This window comes from Anopheles moucheti, chromosome 3 (genome assembly GCF_943734755.1).
Source record: "Anopheles moucheti chromosome 3, idAnoMoucSN_F20_07, whole genome shotgun sequence".
Classification (NCBI taxonomy): domain Eukaryota; kingdom Metazoa; phylum Arthropoda; class Insecta; order Diptera; family Culicidae; genus Anopheles; species Anopheles moucheti.
Window position 1 is genome coordinate 88002508 of NC_069141.1, and position 16338 is coordinate 88018845.

General features: G+C 43.6%; 1 protein-coding gene and 1 long non-coding RNA gene across 2 annotated transcripts in view; one reads left to right on the forward strand and one right to left on the reverse strand.

Annotated features, from left to right (window-relative positions):
- The window catches only part of LOC128302439 (semaphorin-1A), an 86531-nt gene extending 73092 nt beyond the window's left edge, over positions 1-13439 (forward strand). The window contains exons 3-8 of the mRNA XM_053039261.1: positions 1230-1807; positions 6772-7515; positions 7623-8678; positions 9580-9733; positions 9830-10079; positions 11169-13439. Of these exons, the coding sequence (XP_052895221.1) occupies positions 1609-1807; positions 6772-7515; positions 7623-8678; positions 9580-9733; positions 9830-10079; positions 11169-11198 (2433 nt within the window). The 5' untranslated portion in view covers positions 1230-1608 and the 3' untranslated portion in view covers positions 11199-13439. The remainder of the gene's footprint in view (positions 1-1229; positions 1808-6771; positions 7516-7622; positions 8679-9579; positions 9734-9829; positions 10080-11168) is intronic.
- Positions 13440-15298: 1859 nt separating this feature from the next.
- Positions 15299-15959, reverse strand: LOC128304968 (uncharacterized). The gene is made up of 3 exons (XR_008287443.1): positions 15936-15959; positions 15664-15856; positions 15299-15498 (listed from the first exon to the last, which is right to left on the reverse strand). It is a non-coding gene; the product is annotated as an uncharacterized LOC128304968 (long non-coding RNA).
- Between the last annotated feature and the right edge of the window lie 379 nt (positions 15960-16338).

A 16338-nucleotide genomic window follows, 5' to 3' on the forward strand; every position in this document is an offset into this window, starting at 1 on the left:
TCCGATCGAACCAATCGGTAATTAATGCTCACTGATGGTTATTCGCGGCGGGTTGTCCAGCGGATGTGTAACGCGTGGTTTGGAGGATTTGAAGAGAAGTTTTGAGTACTAATTTTAGTAGCGCTTTCCTCCGTAGTTCCGCAATGACTTTTCCCGGGCGTACCCGGGCAGTGTAGCCCACTTTCATTGCTGGAATAGGGAAGGTTAAAAACTGAGAGTATCTAATGATATGCTCATATGAAAGCTTTTTATTGCGTGGATCGTCTTCTAGGGCAAGTAGGATTTGAGGTTAGATGTTTTTTTGGGAACAAAAGGAAGTAATGAACATGGCGTATTCATTTCCATAATATATCCCGAGCCGAGCGGTGGTGATGCATTTGGAGATTAGTGTAATCGTGAATAAGGTGATCTGTTTTTGGATCGAACAACCTTTCCGAACAAGCCGGGGCTTTGGCCATTTCATTGTCCCTTAATCCAACTCTGGCACACTACCTACAATTGTTGCAGGCTGAGGCTAAGGTTTATGGTTGATTGTAGTTTACGATCAGCGATCGTACAAGAACTACTTGCTGCAGCATTCCATCAGCTAATCGGCTTACTGTCAGCCGACGACGGTGGTGACTGATGGAGGAGAGTACTCTTTTCAGCCAATAGACATTCCGTTGTTCCGTTGCTTGTTTGTCTGGGACCGTGTAAGGACAAAACGAGGTACCATGCCGATATTTTAGAAAACACACCTTGGCCCATGTTAGGCGGCTGCGAGATGTATATTTGTCATGAACGCGAACTCTGTGTTACGCTGATTGGTATCACATTCAAATAATATCAAGCACAAAGCTGGTCCACCCCGAGTCGGTGAGTTTGAACGTGCCATTCGAACCATTAGCGGGACTTGTGAGCTATGGTACCAGCATCCCTCTTCCGTGGAACGACTTACAGTGAGTTATTTGTCCATTGGGAAGACAAATCAGTTCATGTCCTGGGGGGAGACATGCTTTTGTAGTCAGTGTTTAGCAACGATTTAATAGCCTGACTTCCTTAAATCACGCCCAACAACGGATCAGCAAAGCTCTGACATCAAATAAACGGCAAATAGAGTCACATTCCAGCAGATATATCGCAAACAAACGGGGTACTGCTTTGGCTGCAAGTTGGCAGCATAACTCGGTTGACAGGTTAACGCCACCTTCTAATTGGAGTTCTTTTTGTTGTTTCTTTTTTCATTGCAGGATACGGCGCCCGAAACGGAAGAAATGGAGGCATTCAGGCGGTAACGTTTGCTCTGGGTATTAGCTAATGATCGTGACTTCCCCTCTTAACTGAGCCACCATCGGGCAGAAACTGGGCTCTCGCAGTAGCATACTGTCAGGTTTTACCCTTGAAAGCGACGTTCCGTAAGCAGTGAAGGTGCCCAACATTCAAGCCCGAGAAATGAGTTCAAACTCGTACGGCAAAGGAACTACAGACTAACCGCAAACGGCGGTGCAGAAGGTGCAAACCGATCTCTACCGGGTGAGAAGACCGTTGGATCGAGAGGAATTAGCCGACCCGTTGTACCTGCACATCTAAACGACGCGCGAAGCGGCACAAGTGCCTCCCTGGGACTAGATGTCCGATCCGATAAATAGAAGCAAGTGCAGTGAACGCAAGGAACCACACAGAAATAGCAGCCGGAGGATGGCGCAACGGAGAGAACAGTTGCTGATGCACCTGACGAGAAGCGTTCTAGCGACGGTGCTCATCGCGTTCGTCGTGCGAGTTGACAGTTGGGTGCCAGATGTCCAGAGCAAGATACGCATCCCATACGGTAAGCCCGCTAGGCTACGAATGCAACAAACTGCATGTCAATGCATTGCTACAACAGCTTACACACACACACACATTCGGTAACAGTATCAACGGTGCTGGAGAGCCACAGAGCGTGACAAATGAAGCGACTAAACTGACGTGTTGAGTTGGCCAAAGATGATGGGAACCCTAGGATATAGGTGCTGCACCAAACCAAACGGACGCTTGTTTGGTTTCCAATAATTTTAATTAATTGGCATCAAAGGGAATTAAGCGTACGATGGTTTCTTTGACTTCCCTGCCCTAAAAATAGTATCGAATATCAGCTAAGGCCGTCCGAGGCAAAAGGGAGCCGTATTTTAAAACTAAGGCAACACCATAGGAAACCAAGACCCGCGCGTGATGGTTGCGTAGGATGGTATTGATGTTTTAAGGTGGGTGACGTCGCATGGATCGAATACACTAGGGTTCTAGTTTTACGATGATGGTGTGCCTGAGTTGTTCGAATTCTCGTCATGGTTCGTACGCCAGCAATAGCGCCTATCTCCCAGCCATTTTAGGAAGTACTTATTAGAATGTTTTAATTTTATGGGAAATTGGGGTGAGCTTTTATTTCTTCTGGGGAACGATTGGTTTTTTGTTGTCACTTTCTTGATGGGGTTCGAATTGGGGGGTGAGAACGCTTTCGGACCGAGTTGTGCGGCAACCAACCGGAACCAGTGTTCAGTAGACGTAGAGCTGTTTTTTTTATTTCCTTTTTTTGTGTGAATCGTGGTGTGATGTAAATGTCGATAGAGTGGCAATTTGTGTTTAGGGTCTAATTTCACTTACGTGACAATTTCCAATCACACGGCTCGATATGCATGCTACGCTACGGTACGATTGTTTTGTTTTTATTTATCCTTTGGCTGTGCCCGTTGGATACAATCAACGCGTGTTTGCGTGTTGCGTTTTTAAGGTCTCGAAGCTTGGGCGATCTTGTACCATGACCGTGTGCATATTTATTCAGACGGGGCCATGCTGGGGGAAAGGAATGGTAATGCAATTTTCGGTTAACCGTTATTTGTCCATGTTAATGACCCTTCTTCCACCCTGGGGCGCTTCCCTTCTAAAGCAGTTTCACCACATGTGTGTGTGTGGTTTGGTTAGATCCATAATTTATGTCCCCATTGAATATCATCGGAGTTGGGGAGTTTTTTTTTTGTTTCTCATTTGCCTGTATGATGTCAACATTTAGGCGTCGGTCAGGCTCTCGTTTGCATCGATCCTTTCGCGCCCATCAAAGCGGGGTGGCGCGCGAGTCCGTGTCACGTCAAATACTCCGCTTTCTATTGTTTACCACAGCGCAGAAACGAAAAAAAAAATCTACATTAACTACCAACAAAGGGGAAAAAGATTTGTAAATATTTATTTCGTGTTCGTGGTGAAGCTTTTTTTGGTGAGGCCACGTTTTAAATGTCGAATTCGGACGAGGAGAAATCCCTTTCAGCTGACCACTCCCTTCTGCTGTGCTGGCTCTTCGATACTGGCTTGTGGATCATTTTCTCTGCTTGAAGGCGGAGAAGACTATCCGTTTGGGAATGCGTTTGAATTTTAATTAGTTTCGGACAGTTTCGGGGTGTTGATCCATTATGGGAACGAAAAAAATAACAATCTGTCAAAACATCAATACAAAGTAGGAGAAAGATCTACGAACCGAAAATTCATCTCGCTGCTTGTTTTTAGGAGGTTAATGGCTACGTAGTTAGGCAACGTCTCTCAGCGTCTCGCTTGCGTGGTGCGTGTATGTTGCATACAGTTTGACACTGATCGTAGTCTTTCGCGGGGTGGTTGGCAACCCAAAGTGCTGGAGAGGTGTGCATACGCACAGAAGGGACAAAAATAATACACGAAACCGCAAGAGAGCTAACACAAAAAACCCCTTTCGGTGTACTTCGAATTGGCTTAGTGCGGTTTTTGCGCGCGCGCGCGCCGGTCCATTTGTTTATGCGTGAAGTGGCGGCGGGAGTGTTTGGTTCTCGCACACTTATGCTGAAACGAGTGGTATAGGATTTCTTAAAGCTGCGATTTAGTATGCACGATGATGGTGGCGGTGGGTGTGGAGGGGATGGTAAAAACATCACATCGTGTCACACACGGACGTCGGGGAGTCGTAAATCCGGGGTGTGCGGCCACCACGGTGGCGGCAGATGCCAGGTCTAGTGTGTATGTATCTCAAACACTTGACTCAATCCTTCACCCGGGCTGCAGGCAGTTTGGTGCGCTCTGGGTTGTGCAATCTGGGAACTACTACTGTTCTATTGCCGACTTACGTTCCCTGCGCCACAATGGCACAATCGGTCATCGGGCTGAAGCGACATTTGCGGTACAGACAGATCAGGGAAGGAGGAGAAGATTTGTGGCAAAAGTCCATTCACACACTCACACGTGCTGTTTGCATGTTGAAGCGCCAGATGAAGTCAGATTCGTGAGATCCACAAACAAAACAGCGGCGCTACACACTGTCCATTATGATGGCGAGCGGATCGAAGGAGTCATGCGGCATGTGTACATGGCGCACACGTAGTGTGCCAGCTTTCTTTCATAATACCCATTAAACTTTTGGCTTTTGGGCAGATTCGAGCGAAGGGTCTGCTAAGGGTAGTGTTTTTGTTGATTTTTTTCGGGGGCATTTGAGCGATGTGTACGCCACTTTTGGCACGACCCGCGTAGATCAACCGCATCGATTGTGTTAGCGACGATCGATGGCGTGCCAATCGGTGTGTTTATCTATTTACTCTAGCTATATGGAAAGCCCTCCACTGTTGACACATCCACTCGGTTGGGTCTTTGCGACAGGTGCGAAAGGTAAACAGACTGGGAAGTAGTGGGTTACCCATTTCGCATCCGCACAACCGGCACAATCCTGCAACAAAGATAAGGTGTGATATATCGCAACAGGAAATCAGCACTTTATTTTGATTTCTTTCCCGACCCAGGCCCCGCGATGGTGGTGAATGGTGTGTTGCAATATTTGAAATTACACTTGAAGCTAATTGTTGGCTGTTGGTACTCGGATGTGCGGAATAAGATAAGATTCGTCTTCCATTCATTAAGCCATCTAACTCAAACAAAAAAACACGCGTGTGTGGAAGACGGATCCAGCAGGTGAAAGATGATAACAAAACATAGACACCACATCCCACACCATTTAGTTACCACGGTGCAAAAGGAATGATATATACTAGCATGGAACGCTATTCATCATCATTCCCAGGCCGGTGTGATGCAATTTTATTGCTTCATTCTTACTGTTGGACTCTGTTCTGATTCCGCTGTTGAATGCAACAAGACCTCTGAGGTCTGACTAGGTCGTGATGACCTCATTAGCAAGTCCATGACGTGAGAGCAGTTGTTTAGGTAAGATATAGTGCCTCGAATATACACCGTCCCTAGAACTACCATAGACATTGGACGTGACCGATGTGGGGATTGTGATGGTGATGATAATGGACTTAAAGAAAGAGAATGGTACGGGATGTCTTACGGGAACTTTGAGGATTGGAGCCACCGGGAGACCGTGATGCTGAGATATGACTATCCCGCTTTCTGGATCACCGAGTATGGGAGGTAACTGTGGAAATCTGAAATGGGTCACATGGTATGAAGTCACGGTGTTCTTCAGCTACCAGCATAGACGAGCCCCTTCACATACGGCGCTGGGTTCTCCTAAATGGTTGAACCGCATTGAGAAATTCTCCAGAGTTGCCTTTCTACTTTCACCTACAGGTAAACGCTAGACTCTCCCATGTACGATCGCTTTTGAGTGCCGTAAAATTTGATTCGACTCTCGAGCGTGTAGTATTAGGAATCGCACCGTTCTTTCCCAATGCGATCCGGTGCGATTCCACGGTTTGGTGAGAAAGAAAGATTGGGATAGAAAGGAAAATCAAACAACATGCAGATGGGGGACAAGCGGGATAACACTCATGGCGACTCTCCAGCGTGTTTCTTGTGGTGTGGCTTGTCGTCATCATCCCGACCGGTTCCGAATGAAATTCCACCAACGGAGTGACTGTCATATCTCATCTCCGACGAATGTTCGCCCAAAGATCTAAAGACGCTACTTCTGCGCCAAACCACGCGTACATCTTTGGGTTTGTTTGTTAAATGTCAGCGCGGCGGTGGTTGCGATCGGTCGACAGGTCGCCTATCTTTCACGTTGGCTACGACAGTCTTTGCCTATCGGTCGCTTGTTTGGTAAATCGATTCATTCGTACGACAAACATGCCACCAGCTTTGTAGGTTGTATCAGTTTTTCTTCTTTTTTTACCGTTTTGTACCGTGTCGCCGTATATTTCTTTTGGCACGCAACCTGAAAACCCGATGGCCATAAGAAGTGATTTTGAATACTAATCACTGAGCCCCAGAAGACCGACCCTTGGGTACGTCTGTCGCCGCCTTGGTGGACTTGGTATGACTTTAAGGTTTGCTTTACGCTTCGCCATTAAAAAACCTGATTCGATGAATATTAATATTTCGTATCTATTTTTTTATTTTCGTTTTCGGCAAGCATTCGATTTCTGCTGCCTTCCAACTGGTACCATCAGACCACGTACAATGAAATGATTAACGAAAAAAAAGAGAACGAGGACGAAAACTCGTAAAGCTCATCTTAATATTCTCCGATAAATCGCTCCAGCACTCGTAACTTAGGTTTCTTTAGTGCTTTAAATTAGTGACACTTGAACTATAGCCGTATCGATGGTTGCCGAAAACTTGACACCGAAACGCATTGTGTGGCGGTAATAACTTTTCGCGCACAATCTATTGACCATTGGCGTTCGGATATGTGCGAATTCGCCGGCGACCGGAAATGGCATGCGGTGATTGTGTTACGTTTTCGTTTTATCATATTAAAACTGTCGCCAATGTGTGTGTTACGATTATGTGCAGCTATCAATCGATTTGTTTGCTAATGTTATATGCTTCACTCTTCTACAGATGCCACCGTGCCGTCGTTTTTCGGTAACAGCACCGATTATTATAAGTTGCTCGATCAGAACGAAAACACGTTACTCATCGGTGCGCGGAATGCGATGTACAACATCACGATCGATCAGCTGGTGGAGTTGAGCAACCAGCGGGTAACTTGGCCATCGTCTGACGCACACCGGGAGCTGTGCACGCTGAAAGGCAAGCATGAACAGGACTGTCAGAATTATATCCGCGTGTTCGCACGGGTAAACGCGAACCGGATAATGATCTGCGGAACGAACTCGTTCAAGCCGTTGTGCCGCTTCTACAACATCCTGCCCGGGAATGGGTCGCTGGTATATGACAACAATGAGATGGAAGCGCAAGGACGCTGCCCGTACAATCCGCAACACAACAGCACGTACGTGTACACCGACGGACAGCTATACGCGGGTACGGTAGCCGACTTTTCCGGTGCTGATCCGCTGATCTACCGTGAACCACAGCGCACGGAACAGTTCGATAGCAAACAGCTGAACCAACCGGCGTTCGTCAGTGCGATCGAGTACAACGGGTACGTGATGTTCTTCTACCGTGAGGTAGCGATGGAGTACATGAACTGCGGCAAGGCGATCTATTCGCGCGTGAGTCGCGTGTGTAAAAACGATAAGGGAGGCCCGTACCCCTTCCAGGATAAGTGGACATCGTTCCTGAAGACACGTCTAAACTGTTCCATCCCCGGAGAGTACCCGTTCTACTTTGATGAGCTACGTGAGTATTGCACTTTTAGTGATAAAGATGCTCCGGAAGTTATTTCTAGAGAATGTTTGTAACGCAACAAATTGTGTTTCTTTACCCATGTTTTTTTTTTACTACAGAGGCTACAACGAACACCATCACCGGCACGTACGGAGGAATGCGCAACAAAATCATATACGGCATCATGACAACACCGGAAAACGCGATCGGAGGTTCAGCGGTGTGTGCCTTCTCGGTGGAGGACATTATGGAAGCGTTCGAAGGTCCCTTCAAAGCCCAGCGTGATATACACTCCAACTGGCTGCAGGTGCCGCCGAGTTCGGTTCCAGAGCCACGTCCTGGCAAGTGTGTTGACGACAGTCGCACCCTGCCAAAAGCGCTGGTAAACTTCGTGAAAACGAACAATCTGATGGACAATTCGGTGCCCTCGCTACACTCACGACCAGTGTTCACACGCGTCAGTCTCTACTATCGTCTATCGGCAATTGCAGTCGATCCGCAGGTGAAAGCGCTCGATGGTAACCGATACGATGTGATATTCGTCGGTACGAACGACGGCAAGGTGATCAAGTTCGTGAACATACTATCGGCGAACAGTTCGGACGATGTGCGAACGGTTGTGATTAGTGAGACGCAAGCATTCTCACCCGGTACGAAAATTAACGAGATGACGATCTCGAAGAAAAACTCCGCCCTGATCGTGATCAGCAGTGGAAAGATCATTTCGCTTCCACTTCACAACTGCAACGAGCATAGCTTTAAGACCTGCCGGAAGTGCTTGGAGCTGCAGGATCCATACTGTGCCTGGGATGATTTGAATCGGGACTGTAAACCGATCGAGGACGTGCATGCGTCCGGTGCCTCAATCGATCAGTTCTATCAGCGCTTGGATGGTGAACGTATCGGTGAGATCTGCCGGAAGTATGATCACCAAGAGCCGACGGTTCATACGTATGAAGACAATGATGTGTATACACGGATCGATGGATCGGGTGCCGTTGAGAAACCGGACAAATCGTTCGACCAGCGTAACGTGCTGATCGTACACTCGAACCACGGTACGGTATCATCGGTTGGGCCGGAAGACATCGACAACGAGATATCGATGTCGTCGATGGAAGGTGACGAGCTAACTAACCGGATCATCAACACGCATCAGTACCATCATAAGCCGGGTAAGTGTGTGCGAAGGTTTACGTTATCGACGGGGAAGGTTTTGCAGTTAGACGATCTGTCATAAATGTGTTAATGATTGATGACAGCGAGAAGCTGATGATAAACGACTTTAACCCGATTGAGGCGTTCCGGCTTCGTTACCTATAAAAGGTGTGGAGGTGTGGTGCCGTTTCTAGTTGCTGTAAAATTTAAAACCACAGGGAAAGCGTACCGACCGTTTATCATCGTTGTGGTCTTGTTTTGCGCAAATGTGTCACATTTGGGACACTTGTTGTATTTTTTTTTGTGAGCATTGAAAAATTTTCGTTGAGGGTGCGGTTTTATGTATTTCATTCACCTAGGAAAGAAGGAGGTACCTCTGAACTCTTATTTGGACATTAAATCTTGTTATTTCGTTGTGAATGAAGCAAACTTTTTCATGTGTTTCTTGCCCACCTCAAGAAGGGTGTGTGTGTGTACATGTTTTTTACTTTCCCTTCGCGGGTCAGCTGGGTGTAGGTTTGTTTTGGCACGGTATGTCCCACTTTTTCGGAAGGTGGTGGGTGCATTCTGGGATTGAGTTCATGCGTGATATTAAAGAACGGGCGAAAAAAGTAACACACAGTTGCACTTGTCCGCCTCTGTTTGCTATCGTTTTTTATCGTATATTTCAAACCAAGTGAAGCTCAGTGTACCATGTTTTTTGTTGACATTTTATTTTCGACAGAGAACGATATGCATTAGTGAAGCCGTTTTACGAAGTAGAACGCAGCTAGGAGTTTTAAAAAGTGCAACGAATGCATGCGTACGTGCATGTTTACACTGATGCAATTTGATGCCCGAGAAGGTTCTTAACGAGGTCAGGCAAAACTTTATGAATGGTGTTTACTAACCCGTGTTTTGGTTTATCTTCAATTTCAGATACATTCGTAAAGGAAAACTTACGATTCGCGGCCGGCAACTGGTCCATATTTGTGGTGATTATTGTCTTGACTGCACTGGTCGGAATGGGGGCGGGATATATGCTCACGCGGAAGATGAGTAAAGGGCAGGCATGCGAACATCGCAATCAGTGGTGAGTTAGAATGATTTCCTTCAACGTGTTTTGTCTCTCCATTCTGGGATGTTCTCGTTAATAGTTTATTGTTTCTTAATTTTTAATCCTTTTTAGGCATAGCGGGAAAAGCCTTTCGATGCTTTCACAGAACCGCACCAACGGTAAAGATGTAAACCTGCTCATGAACACCACGAATCAGTACCACACGCAGCAGCAAGCGATCGTGCAACAGCTACAGCAGCATCATCAAAACAACTGCAAGGATAACATCGATTTCGATTATAAGGATCGAAGCGTTGAATGCAAAAACTCTACGGAAAACCTCGAGAAGGACATCAGCAAAGGCATGGGCACGCTGCAGAAGGTGAAAAAGACGTACATATGATTACTGTACTACTAAACACTACAAACCCCCAATGCGAAAACTCTCTCCTTTCTTTGGGGACCCTTTGGTGCGGATGTCGTCCGGGGACGTTTCGACATCCTGGTTTTCAACTTCGTCTTAACGCTGAACGGTCCCTTCTCTTGTGGCTCACTTTCGCTCACATCTATCGCAGAGGAATTCCTACCCTACAACGTGCGGCGCTTTGGTATCTTGGTGGTTGGTATATAAACTCTTTGTATGTGGGGTGTATGTTTTAACCAGTGCTCTCTGCTCTCGCATGTGATGGGGGGGGAAATGTGTGGATAGGATACGGTCACAAAACGATTGGACGTTCTGTCAGTCCATTCCTAGTAAACCATTCGAAATCAAAGCACAATTGACCCACAAAATTTGGTAGGAAAGGTAGGAACACTGGAGGAAATGAGTACATTATGTTATGTTCAGGATTTCGCAGTTAGAAAAGATTCGGTTCGATCTGCTACCTTCCGGTTGTTGAAATTCGCTATGGTGAACGGAATGGAATGGAAAGGTTTCTCTATTTCTCCTGGGTTTCCTTTGCCCATTCTTCTTTCAATTTCTTAACGACTCCAAAATGCATGCATACACTATGTCTCATTCTTCCTAATATGCTAAGTCTCATAACATCTGGCAATGTGGCAATGTTCAATGCGTTGAACGTTTGCCTGGGGATTTAGGCGAAAATGAATAACAAGCGATAACAAGCGCTTTCTGTTACTGACAAAACAAAATGAGAAGGAATCGGAAGCTTCCGTCCAATAATTGTACTCTAACTCAGTTTCTTTCCTTCTCAGTGGCTATCTTCTTTACATGTTCTTCCTACTATAATGCTTATAAATGTTGCGCCTACTATACTGTCTGCTTTAAAAAACACTCTTTATGAAAGAGGTAAATAGTTTCAACGTTTCTGTCTTCGGATGTCCCTTGATACATTAACAATTGCCTCCTTCAAAGGCATGCTACTAATGTAAATGATTGTACAAGCAAACATGAACACTGAAAACATATCCTTACACCATTTTCTCTCTCCATTCCGTTCCTATAAAGCAGACGCGCCACTTGAAGACATTTAAACCGTAGAGAGTGTGCAATTAAGGAATGGGACAGTAACTGAACCGTTCGAAGTGTCCGTTTCGTGCCAATAATTCAGTGGTGCATCCGGGAGTTGTGTATATAACCGCATGCAAGATCATTATCGACCAACCACCAGCCAGCTCGGCAGTTTGTAGATTGTCCTTAGCGTAAATGTGCTCGGAAGACGTTTTGAGGACCTCTTTCGATCGCGCCCCCCTCGAACAAGTGTTTGCAATAATGACACGAGAGTGAGACTGTGTGCCTAGCACAAAACCATTTTAACTGAGGGTTATCCGTAACCTAAGTGAGGCCTTTGGACGATGTGCTCGTTCGTCCACAGCGACGTGTAGGCGCTTCCATTCCAGTAGCGTTTGGTAAGCACCCGCAATCGAAAACCCGAAACGAACGAATGAATTCTAAGTGTAGGAAAAGTAAAGCTCGGAAAAAAAATGTGCAGCTTAAGCGGTTAGGAATTGTTCCGATATCGAGGGCTCCCATATCTGTCGTAAACTTATGCGTTCCAATCAAAAATCGAGCAGAGCTCGTATCGTGTTTAGGATTAAGAACAACAAAAACAAAAACGACAGTGGTATTGTAGAAACCGATAGCATAGGGAGATAAAAGTTGCAAATCACCACACATATTAGTTTGGAGTAAGAACATTCGTGCTCTGTCACTTACAATACACGGAAAGGGATAATGCGCCACGCTAAATTGCATTACACCGTGTGGGGCGCACTTCAGATAGTACGATGTTTGATCCTTTTTTCATTACATTAATGACAATTCATTGAGAGATTAAGTGGTAAGAGACCAGCATGTACAGCTTCAACCCGGAACAGTTTGATTAAAGGCAATAGGCGAATATCAAACGTATGCGTTGAATGAGTTTAGTTGAATTTTTAACTTTTTATTTGCTATCAATTAATGTAAGTCTAGGATAATCGTAAAGTCTAAGCCTAGGTAATCAGATACATGTGTCGACCTTATGTTTTTTTTTGTACAACCGTTAATAGCTATAAAAACGAAGTGAGCGTCAAGAAGGGCTTAACTTTTACGTTTTATACAACCGTTGACCGTTATTTAATTTTGCTCAAGAATCTCCTTTTGTACCATAACGAGCGATGAAATGCGTCATAAAACAAATTATTACAAAAAAATACTCTCCGTATGATGTGATGTCGATTTTGGTACAGTGCGTGTTGCTGTTTTGTTGTCAATTTTGGGTAATTTCTGATTTTTATTGCATTATCCCACCTCTTTTTTAAAATTAATCTTGCGATATACAAAACAGCGTCCGGGAAGTACAACTTGATCATACGATAAAACGCGAGTATGGACGAACATCCAACACGAATAACGTGTAATAAGAGTGCAAGAATAATTTATGCCACCGAGACTGTAGCGAAGCATTGTTTTTTTTTTGTTTTTAAATCTACCTATTACCTATTGCTCCATCAGACACTCGTGCACGTTGCAATATTATCGAAAAAGCTAGGTAGAAGATATTTCTGTTGTAGCATTTTAAGCTTGCTGCTAGTAGTTTAAAAGTCTAATCGAATCATGAGCATACAACAGGAGATGACGGTACAGGCGAAACAATGTGATAAAAATGAGTATTTTAATTATTTTTTTTCGAGCCTAAACGTCCTTACCGTGAGTGAATGTACGTGTACCGAAAGTTTGTATGTGTGGTTGGATGCGTGGGTATTTGTTGTATTTAATAGTGTAAGTAGAGGTGGAGCTGATTTGAGTAACAGCATTCTGAGAAAGAGCTTATTGTAGAAAAGAGTAAAAACGATAGATAAACCACCACAAATGGACAAATTTGTATGAAAAGTGCAGTAGTAGTACCGCTGTGCTGTGCAAAGTTATTTGCTGAAATCTTTTACTATAGCAAAAACAAACAAACCCAAGTACAGAAAACTCAGCCTTTGGACAGTGATTTCTTTCCAATTTGTGCCTGTGAGTGAACAAAAACGACAGCAATAATATAAGTGGAGGAAGTGTAGAAACTTTTTCTTCGATGATGATGCAAAAAAATGATGATGCTAATATTAGCTACTAGAGGTAGTAACAGCAACAGATGCCTGACGATGGTGATGAAAATGTAGTGTAAGTTAATGCGTATCTAGACGAGGCGTGTCCAATTATACATAGCGTACACATTCATAAACGACAAGCAGTTGTGACAACTCGAATCATATTGTAAATATACTGGACGATCGAAATAAAAAGTGAATAAATCAAAGTGAACTAAAGCGTTTTTGAATGATGAACCGCAAATGAGAACGAAAAGGGGACTATATCATCCCAGGGACGATCTTTTGTTATTTTAAATGGTGAAACAAGCTACGTTTTGGAAGGATTTAACCCCAAAAGACGGAGACTTAAATGAACGAAGTGTGACGATAAGCAATAATGTGTTGAGGGACACTTAACCGTAGAGTTGTTAACCAAATTTACACACGTAAGTTGGCAACCGGGATACCTGGGTATTCCATACGTTTGAACGTATACAATTAACGGTTTTCGTAGCTAAACAATGCTTTCTATCTATTTATATTCTTGCAAATTTTTATACATCGGAATGCTAAATGAATATAGAACTATAATGCAAAATTATATACATTTTTTATATCACACATATTATAAGAAACAAGTAATAACATTCGAAACAAGTAATCATTCGTATATTCGTAATTAATTATTTGGGAAATTATTCGTAATTAATAAAAAAAATGTAGATATAAAAATTGTATTAAATTTGTAGTTGTATAAAATTTGTATGTTGTAAATTAACTCGCAATAATATATTGCTTGGAGAAATAACTATTATGGACGTATTGTTTGCCGCTGAGTTAGAGGAGTGAAAATGGATTGAATTCGAAACGAACGCAAACTAGCTGTTTTCAGATTTCGACACCAAGAGAACATGTTCTTTGGGAGGTGACATCAATTCCCCTCCAGTGTGCTCTCGCATGTTATCATTGAGCGTGGCAGACGATCCTCTCATACATTGGCTAACACCACTGCGCACTATCAAACTCGTGAGAACGATCGCTAGTGCAAGTGAGAGTGATGCCACGCCTTCTTTCCATAAGGTTCTCCATGTACTGATAAGCACGCACACGATAATAGCATACAGGAGAAGTACCGTTATAGCAGGGTGGTTATTACAATCCGTAATCAGCATTCATTTTATTATCTTTAGGTTTTTAATAATACTAGTAAAAGAACACAAGTTTTATTGACTAATAACACCACTAAAGAGCGGATGTTGTTTTATCCTCAACAATGTAGACCCCACATGATCGTGATCTTTCTTACTTGTTTTTAATGTTTAATTATAAAAATGAAACAAAAATATGTTGAAAAATAACAAATCTTCTTTTTCATGATTTTTTAGACCGTTCATTGTTGAGACCGTTTTCAAAACAGTGAATAATATTAAAAGTTAAATAAAACCACACGAATAAAACCACAGACATTATCAGCATCCTTTACTGAATTTATCGGTAGCTAATAAACCGCATGATAGTTTACAAACATGCAACAAATAATATCATTAGTGTCACTTAATTACGCTACATTTTCATTTAAAATCCACACAAAGTTATAAAATGCAAATTTTTGAATTCGTTGTGCTAACATTTGTTACCAAGCAACCCTGCAGTCATCCGGTTAAATATCATCTCTTGATTTGGATGCTCTCTTGTTACATGAATCGCAGCTCTGGTGCAATTTTTGTACGCGTGAATCTCTCAAACTTTTCGTCGGTTCATACAAACGAACCGATTTTCGATTTCGGACACCAAGAGAGCATGACAGCATGAGAGGTGACATCAATTCCCCTCCAGCGAGCGTGACAGACGATCTTCTAATACATTGGCTACCACCGCTATCGCATACAACCAAACTCGTGAGAACGATCGCTAGTGCAAGTGAGATAGACGACACGCGTTCGCTCCATAAGGTTCTCCATGTGCTGATAAGCACGCACACGATAATAGCATACAGGAGAAGAACTGTTACAGGGTGGTTATTACAATCCGTTGTCAGTTAACTATTTTATTATCTTTACGTTTTTAATAAGACCTAACCGATTGCACATTCACGCTAAACACTAAACACGCCGTTGCAATATAAAGTACGGAGAGTGGAAATGATCTAGTCGGCGCTGTAATATCTGTCTGAATGTTGAAAGTTGAACGTTGAAGTTGAAAGTTGACGTACAAAGTGCTTGAATTGGACTTCTCGTCAACCGCGACCACCTTCGAACATTCTTCGATTCGTAATGTTACTTCTGTGAAACGTTAAAAAAAATTAAATAAAACAAATAACCGCGTGAGAATTGGCAATAACAAGCGAATGCGAAAGAAAGCGTTATGTGATAGCGGAACAGCACAAATTGAGTGAATCTTTAACGTGGAGCAAACCCCGTCTAAGTGGCGTGTTACACCATTCTTACCTAATACAACAGCCTCTACCCGTGCCCTATCCTGATCGATGTATATCGCTGTAATCAAGAAGAACACACCCCCAAGGATCTCCACGAAGCAGGTGCTAAATAATGCGTACTGCAGGGCAAGGAACTGGATCAGCGTTGGATCATCATCCGGTACGGACTGGAGCAGCCCGATGGTAGAATTTTAGAATAGAATCTGCACTGGTGGGAAACAGAAGGAGAAAAGTTATCGATTTAGATTCCATTTTTTATTGTTGGCTTGCTACAACACTTACCACACCCACGAAATATGGACTGCCACGAAATATGGACTGGCACCACCGAATGCATGGGAGATAAGAATGAGACTAATGCATGGGAATGCTTAACAATCAGACTAATGAGACCAGGAGCACTAGTGCAAATGAGATAGATGACACGCATTCGCTCCATAAGGTTCTCCATGTACTGATAAGCACGCACACGATAATAGCATACAGGAGAAGAACTGTTACAGGGTGGTTATTACAATCCGTAATCAACATTCATTTTATTATCTTTAAGTTTTTAATAATACAAGTGAAAGAATACAAGTTTTATTGGCTAATAACACCACTAAAGAGCGGATGATGTTTTATCCTCAACAATGCAGACCTCACATGATCGTGATCTTTCAAACTTTTATTAAATGTTTAGTTA